This window comes from Cyprinodon tularosa, unplaced genomic scaffold (assembly GCF_016077235.1).
Source record: "Cyprinodon tularosa strain WSP-4 unplaced genomic scaffold, ASM1607723v1 ctg1063, whole genome shotgun sequence".
In the NCBI taxonomy this organism is placed as follows: domain Eukaryota; kingdom Metazoa; phylum Chordata; class Actinopteri; order Cyprinodontiformes; family Cyprinodontidae; genus Cyprinodon; species Cyprinodon tularosa.
Genome location: NW_024037853.1, coordinates 127,940 through 136,578, shown reverse-complemented (window position 1 = coordinate 136,578; position 8,639 = coordinate 127,940). Strand labels below are relative to the sequence as shown.

The following is an 8,639-nucleotide window of genomic DNA, read 5'->3' as shown; positions in this document are numbered from 1 at the left end:
TTTCATCGCACAGCTGCCTCAATCAATGCTAGATCACAAAATCAGAAAATACCAAAAAGAACCTGGAAAATAAACATATTTACCTTTTAACATATAAGGGCATCAGTTCCTGTTCTCAATAAGAACCTCCTGCAGAATAAAAAAAAAACCTTAAGCTTTAACTTCTTGTTTTTACTTCAGTTTCTCAGGTTTTTCTCTGCACTCAAACAGCCGTCACTGCAAGTCTTAACATTTCTCTTTATTTGTATATGGGAGGAAATTGAAAAAAGAAGAAATGCTTTGTTGCTATACAATTATAGTTACCTTGACAACTACAATTTAAGGGTTTCCATAAGTACTTCTACTCCAAAGTCACTTGTTTGTATAATCAGTAATAATCCTGCTCACTTTAATTCTTTACTATATATTTTTTCTTTTTTTTGTCATTTAGACTTTGCTCTTAATGTTCAAAGACTTCTGTGGATTTTCTACTAAAATCTGATGTTCTCTGAAATCAAGAATAATGTGCACAAAACAATCCAGATGTATTGAACAGTGCATAGCCATGCATGCAGGTGTAACAGACCCTGTGTAGGTACCAGATCTGCTGCCCTGCCCTAAGATCTTAATAAAAAAATAAATAAAAAGTAACTGAGACTTTTTGTGTCACCTTGTTAAATGGCAGAGCTCAGTCTGTCTCAGAAGACAGTACTTTCCTTCAAGACTGACAATGATTGTTTTTAGTTTTGGCTACTTTAGATCATCAATGAAATTTGAAATAATAGCAAATATGAGTAATAATATGTTGAGACTCCAAAAGAGATTTGATCCTTAAGAAACGTCATAAGAAGGGGCAGATCTGAGCAGATCTGGTTCCTACACCGGGCTTTGGGCCTGTTAGGCAGATTAAATGTTCCTGTAAAACAGGAGAATGAATGAGACAGGCAACAGCAATATTGAAGAAGGAGAGCCTATGACCTCACTATACCGTGTCATGGAGCAATGTGCCACCTTCTGGTGTGAAGGTGCAACTACAACTCAAACAAATTATTACCTAAAGCCAATCTTTGTCTTAAAATCAAACAAATAATAATGGGAATACATATTAGTGTGTCACACAGGCATGTTGAGTATTTTTGCTGATGCTCTTGTTGACTTCCTACTGTGGGTGTAGATCTATACAGATAATCAATCAATCAATCTTTATTTCAGACACAAAAGAGGTCCATAGTAGAAACAAATGTCAATAAAAGGCCACAGGCTACTCTAGGGAGCATTGCACTCAGGTTAAATGTAATTGAAGGCTGCATATTTTTTCATCTGTTTGTTACTGGTGTTTGTAGCCATTTAAAGATGGCATTGCCAACAGGTTAGGGGCCCAGAAAGCAGTTTGGAAGCTAACTTAATTGTTTATGCCTTGATGAAGATGAAAATAATCATGAGCTGTGAGAAACTACATTTTTGACCCACCATGTTTGCTTGTATTAAAAAGACAACATTTGTAGAAATTGAAGTCCTACCTGTCCCCTATACACCTATACAGTTGCACATAGAAGCTTAATTTAGCCTGAGACCCAGCACTGCATGTCCTGAGCCTGTAACAAAATCAATGACCCCTCACACCCCCACTATGGACTGTTCTCCCTGCTGCCCTCTGGGAAGAGGCTTCGCAGCATTAGATGCAGGTCAAGTAGATTCTGCAACAAGCTTCTTCCCCACCGCCATCAGACAGCTGAACTGTTTAAAAAAAACTCTAAAATCATGTCACAGAATCTGCATCACACTGATAACACCAAACCAAAATACTGCATATTTGAACCATATATATAAATACTCTGAACTTCCATATCAATGCACTTTTGCAGCATGTCTTTTCTCCCACACTGTTTAGTGTACAAAACGTAATTTAGTTTTGTAAACACTCTGTGTATACAAAATAACACTAAGTCATTTTTACCCTTTATTCACATAAAGTATTTTTACAGAACATTCTTTGTTCAAATTTACTTGAATATAATTACAATTTTAATTGGAAAAAATCGAATTGATTTTATCCTGGACAAAATAAATTTCAAATATCATGGAAAACTATCATATGCTTCTGTAATATCACATTTAGAGTAACATTAATAACATTATTCCAGTTCTGCTAATCAAGCATTATTTACAGCAATATGATCCTCTAAAGTATTACATTTTATTTTCTAACACATGCACAGTCAAAATTAACAGAAAGCAATAATTAATGACTTCATGACCCAATGGTTGGTCCTGTGATGAACTAGTGAGCTGTCCAGGTGGGCCTCCTCTTCTGGCCTGATGACGGCTGCAGACAGACACCAGTTCCTGCTGTAAGCTTGAAGTTTCATTGGATTGATGGATGAAGAACAGAGACCCTTTAACTAAGGATTATACATCCTGCTTGTCCCCTTGAGGTTCATGATGCCTGAACCTCCATCACTCTGTTGACATCATCTGCTTCATCTGTGTCCTTTAGAAATTAGACAATGTAGAATTATTGTCAGGCTAATTTCTCTTTAGTCTCTCTGTTTTTCCTCTCAATCCCTTCAATAAAGTTTTAAACACTATATTACAAACAGCAGCAGTGAATCAGCTCCTGTGGACATCATGCTCCTCTGACGAACAGTTAGAAAGTTTCTGAAGGACATTTCTTTCATTACTCAGCCCACTTTACAGCAGCATCATTTTTAGCTTCTCTTCTTGTCAAATATGAAATTTATCAACCATACATTCAAATTATTGTTTCAGGAAATCAAACATTATTATTTGCTTTGCTAATGATGAAAATTTGGCTTTAACCAATATTGTAACTTTAAATGTATGAATAAAATTGAAATAAAAGTCTCCAATTTCTGTTTCAAGCATGTTGAATCAGTTTCATACACTGAATATAAACAAGCTTACCTTTGTTGCTTGTTTGTTGGATAATCTAAACCAGCTGAAAGAATAAAAATAACGTGAACAAACATGAAGCAGAGACCAGCAGGTCTGCAGCTCAAAGAATCAACTCATAGAAAAATGAGTCTCACCACTGAAAGATGCAGACTGCACTGCAGAGCATTATGATCCCCAGGATCTTCAATATAACACAGAGACTGACTCCTGGTACTGGATTATAAAAAGTAAATAAGTAAATAATCATGAAACACTGAGAGAGCAACTGAGACTCAGTGATTGGTCAAAATTGAAATATGTTTAGCCTAAAATACTTGATAAATGAATGATTCAGTTCAACAACTCAACTTTTGAACTGTATTCTTTGTTTAACACAAAAGGCCCTTAGATTAGATCAATTTAACTATTTAGGCATATAAATGTGGATTAATTAAAAACCAAGAGTTGAAATGTACCTTCAGTATTAAGTAGAATCACAGATGATCTCTGATTCCCCAGATCATTTGTAGCCTCACAGTAATACTCTCCTTTCTCAGGGACTCTTAAGCTGTAAAAATCCCCTGTAGCTACTTTTCTGGCTCCTTCTGTGCTGTTCCTGAACCAGGTGAAGCTGGCAGGAGGCTTGGCTCTGCTGGAGCAGCTCAGCTCCACCCAGCTACCTGCTGACACCAAACCTGATGGACTGATGGATGCTGAGGTGTCTTTAGGAGCATCTGAGGAAAATGGGACACACATTAACTTTATTGATCAGAAACAGCTGAACCATGACGTGCTGACAGGATCACTAACATGAAACACTGAGAGTCACTTCTGTCTCTGCTGTCTTGCTTCCTCCATTCACAGGATATCTGGCAGAACAGCTGATGTTGTATCCATCATGTGTGTCTGACAGAGTGATGGTCTCCTGGATTTTAGTTGTAAAGGTTCCATCTGGGTTTTTCTCTGTTTGTCTCTCAGAGTCTTGTTGGAGATTCCAGGTGAGTTCAGGAGGTGAGTGTGGACAGGGAGTCACAGCTGAGCAGCTTATAGTGACAGACTGATGCCCCTTCAGATCACCAACAGGGATATTAATGCTGGGACTCCAAGGAATATCTGGAAGTTTAGATCAGACAAACATTTTACCAATAAAAACAGATCATTAGGAACAGACAAGGTTGTTTTAATTTTAAACCAACTTTGTGTCCAGACATAGACCACAAAAGTTATTTCCAGCTAAAGAAAAAGGTGTGAAAGCATAAGCTTCAAAGAACCAATAGACAACAGCTTCCCCCAATAAAACTCTTCCTGTCACTCATGCCACATTTAAAGAAAAAAAAGATTGTCCCTTCATTCATACTCAAAACATCTTTTTATTTCATTTATTTTAATTTTTGTTAAATTTGTGGAAATTATTTCCACCATTTTCATTGACAATAAGAAAAAGAAAAGCAGGAGGAAAGTGTATTGTGTTGCTTACTGGAAAGCGGCCAATTAGACTTCAGGATTTCTATGGAAGAAGTCCTAATCCCCCAAACAAATAGCCTGATAAACCAGACTAAATGTGAGATTAAATGTGTCATTTAGTCTGGCCCCGATGAATGAGACATCAGAAGATTTTTTATGAAAACAACCCATTGTTTTTCAAACCATGTCTGTGCCTATTGGCCAACGCTCTGACCAATGAGCGTAATTGACTGTGACGTAGGAAGCGCGACAGAAAGCTGGTGGGGGAGTGTAAACAAACAGCCTGTTGGTAAAACGGCGAATACGTCCTTCTCAAAAATGAATGAGTGTAGAGCCCCTTCCTGCTCACGTTTCAACGAAAACCCCAAGTCTAATTTTTCCAAAACTGATTCCAAAGCTGAGTCAAAAATCGCGATCAGAGCCAGTGGTCCTTCAGAGAGAGGGCTGCTGCAGACGGGCTGCGGTTAGCATTGGCTGCCGTTAACCTCAGAGCTCCGCTGGTTGCCGCGGGGCTCTCAACTTTGGAAATAGTTTTTTAAATTACTCTTTATATCGGTAAATGGATCATATAGTGACACTTTAAAGTATAATATTCTTGCCTCAAATGATCTTAAGATGTAGTTTTATGGAACAACAGCAATAGAAAAGAGAACTTTTAACTTTCAATGGAGCGCTCCATTAAAAGCTGCTGCTGCCGCAGTGCATGCTACTGTTCAATAGTTGTTGCCATCTTGCTTGTTGTGCTTTCTCCAGCGTCGTGCAGCTTTGTCGTCATGCCCTCAAAACCCCGCCCACTTTGCATCCAAAAATTCAAAACAAATCTTTGCCTTGTGATTGGCCCGCCAGTTCTAGGGCCTGGGGCATTGATCGAGGCTAGACCAAACTCACAGGCAGAAATGAAGTGACAATTATGATCAAATGCCCCCCCCCCCAAAAAAAAAAAAAAAAAGGTAAAAACAGAGTTAATTTTTCTGAACATTACTTTCACAAAACGCTAATACTGAAGCTCTCTTACCTTTAACTGTTATATTAAGAGGATCTTCACAGGCTGTTGCTTTAAACTTCTCGTTCTCAACCCTGAAGAAGTATCTGTCTGTATAACTGGTATTTACATCAGGAAACAGAGTGGTGCAGTTTTTCTCTCTCAGGTTTCCAGTAATAGTCAATGGATAGGTGTTAACTGACCCACTGCTGTGGAAAATAACAGGACTTGGATTGCCATTAATTTTTTGCTTCATCCAAACTCCATAGATAGTTTTGCTGCTGTCAAATAATTTATTTTCTGTATTAAAGCTGCATGGGATTTCCAAACAAGATCCACTCAGAGCTTTGATCTTTTTCGGTGTAGTGATTCTGATGCCTGATTTTGTATCACAAATATCAGCCAAAGTACCTGTAGAAACAGACAAATGATGAACATGATGTGGAGCAAAATCTGTCTGCAGAGAAACTTCATGATCCACAAACTCCAGTTCAGCTTTAGCTTTTTACGTGTTGAGCATTTAAATAAGGTCAACATCTAATATTTCAGAATAGAAATGATTAATTTATTGTCTTTAAAAGAGGAAGTGAACAAACAGCTCACCTGGAAGAAAGAAGACACTCAGTATCATGTTGACTGCCAGCAGGTTCTCAGACAGAGCTGCCATCAGATTCAGACTCTAAAAAAATTTTTAGCTCATTTATAACAGTAGGTCTGAAATTAGATATTTAGCTCATAGCAAAAAGCTTCAAATTGACCGCAATTATTTACATGTAAATATCAAAGCATGTTGAAGTATTTGTTAAATAATCAGAGTCAGGGATGTAGACTTACCAGAAACGTTGCATTTAAAACAAAAACAGTTTAGTTTTCAAACCAGTTGATCTGTTCAGATCAGTTGATCAGCAGCAGAATAAACAGCAGCCTTCTCTGTTACTAGATGTGTTAAGTCTCCATCCTTTTTGCTGTGTGAAGAGGAAGTCTATCTAATGTTTTCAAAAATTAGTCGTCTCATTAAGTGCAATTTAACTCACAGCTCAGAGCCATTGTCTAAGTATAACTGCTTCTTCCTCTTTTCTCAGCTTTGTTTACCTATGATATCACAAAATATGAAAATGCCGACCTTAAAACAGGCAGAGCTGTCATTTACACCTTAGAGCTGTTGGTCACTTTGAGTTTTTGTTTCTAGTTTCCATACTCCAAAATATAAAGCGGTTCCATAGTACTCAGAATAAAACATTTGAAATTAAAATAAATGTAACATTTATAAATAAATATTCATTTTTTAATCTATCGATGTTTATAATATGATAAGATTTCTGTCAGGTTTTTGGGGTTCTTGGATCATCTGTTGCGCTTATCTCACAGGTGCTGCACTTTAGGAAAAACTTTTGTATATTGTGGTATAAATATGGACAAAATAGGGGACAATTAATTAATTCATTTTTTTTTAATAATCTTTGTAAAAAAAATAAAACTTTCTTATAATGTGTTGAAGGAAATGATAAAACATTTAGATGGAAAAGTAATATGATGTAGAGATTTCAATAGGGGATTTTAGGACAGATGAAAATGGAATTTTTAATTTAGATTCAGTTTTACAAAAGAGAGATTCGAGTTGATTTTGGAAGTGGTGTTTTTACAAAAGTTTGTGACTGTGACGTGATAGCTTCCCTGTCAGACGAGGAAATTTACACTTTAATTAAGCAGGGGGCGATGCAAGAATAGGGAGGAGAACAATGGAAACCAAGCAAGGAAGCGTAACCTGGGGGAGAGTAGGTTCAGATGAAAACAGTTGTGTTACATGTAGACATCCTAATGTTCTCCTTAGATTTAATGAGAATGATCACAAAAGTAAGCTCGGTGGCATTGTCAAAGGAGTTAAACATAAAGTTGGGGGATATGATTTTAGTTAAAGTTGTCAAAGATGGCAGTTTCCTGATTTTTTGTACTTGAGAAGAACAGAAAATAAAAGTAATGTATTTGGATCAAATCATTAAGGCTTTCTGTGTGTGAAGGGAGAAATGCTGGGGGAAAGAGGGCAGCTTGTGAAGTTATCACTGGTACTCTTTTGGATGAAAATTTAGAAAGATTTGAATAATGGCTGGTGGGAGGATAAATGAAGGGAAAAGATTGAGAAAGCCTGTTGATGACCCTAAGTGTTAAAATACAATGGTACCTTTATTAGCTTATAATTAGTTAGTTAATTAATATGAGTTATCTGATAAATCAAACTCTTACCAAATCCAGTTAAGTGGACTATGCTACCATCTTTCCATTCACAAAGGCAAAAATTGTGTGCTTTTGCACTGAAAAAATAAAAATAGAAATCGAGGATATTTCAGCTAAAACCTCCATAGCCATGTTTGTTTTGCTTCTGCCTTTCGCCTGGTGATGTCATAGGTCACTGCATTTGATTGATGCAAAACATTTCTGTATCGAGATAGACATATCTGGTGGCTCCTGGCATGATGTTAATCCTGCTTGCAGGGTAAAGTTCATTGATCCGGGATGAAAAATTTGCTGAAAGTTCCTTATAACTTTCCTTATAACAACACAAGGGCCTGATAACATACCTGGGCGTGTGTTCAAAGAGTGTGCAGATAAACTGGCTGGTGTCCCCACAGACACTTAACACTTCGCTGTACCGATCCGTAGTGCCAGCATGCTTCAAGTCTGCCACCATTATTCCAGACCCAAAGAAGCCTCAGGTCAACTCACTCAATGATTACTGGCCTGTCGCACTGACTCCAATCATGATGAAGGGCTTTGAAAGGCTGGTTAAAGAACACATCGTCTCCAGTTTGCCACCAACATTTGACCCGTTCCAGTTCGCCTACCGACGGCACAATTCCACTGAGGACGCCATCTCTGCTTCTCTCCATCTGAGCCTGGCACATCTGGAGGAGAAGAACATCCACGTGCAGATGCTGTTCCTGGACTTCAGTTCAGCTTTCAGCACCATCATCCCACAGCATCTGATGGGCAAACTGGAACAGCTGGGCTTCAATAATCCCCTCTGCAATTGGCTGCTAGACTTCCTCACCAACAGACCTCAGTCAGTCTGGGTCGGACAGAACACCTCTGATGTCATCACCCTAAGCACAGCCCGGTCCTGGAATCTACTATATAATCCACAAAATTATTGTATTTTATTTTCTAACACATGCACTGTTAATGCAAAGTTAACAAAATCAATAAGTAATGACTTCATGACACAATGAAGTCATTACTTCATTTTGTCTGGTTTCTTCTGTCAGGTTGTGTGTAGGCTTTGAGGACCAAATGCAGAGAGGAGTAGGCACAGACAGTGGGGGAG

The 8,639-nt window shown here is 37.9% G+C and overlaps 1 protein-coding gene across 1 annotated transcript; it reads right to left on the bottom strand.

Annotated features, from left to right (window-relative positions):
- Positions 1-2,401: 2,401 nt before the first annotated feature.
- On the bottom strand, positions 2,402-5,987 carry LOC119785219 (vascular cell adhesion protein 1-like). Its single transcript, XM_038287728.1, has 6 exons — positions 5,924-5,987; positions 3,685-3,987; positions 3,351-3,608; positions 3,030-3,102; positions 2,905-2,938; positions 2,402-2,470 (listed from the first exon to the last, which is right to left on the bottom strand). The coding sequence occupies exons 1-6, from the start codon at positions 5,985-5,987 to the stop codon at positions 2,417-2,419; spliced, it is 786 nt and encodes a 261-aa protein (XP_038143656.1). The 3' UTR covers positions 2,402-2,416.
- Positions 5,988-8,639: the final 2,652 nt, after the last annotated feature.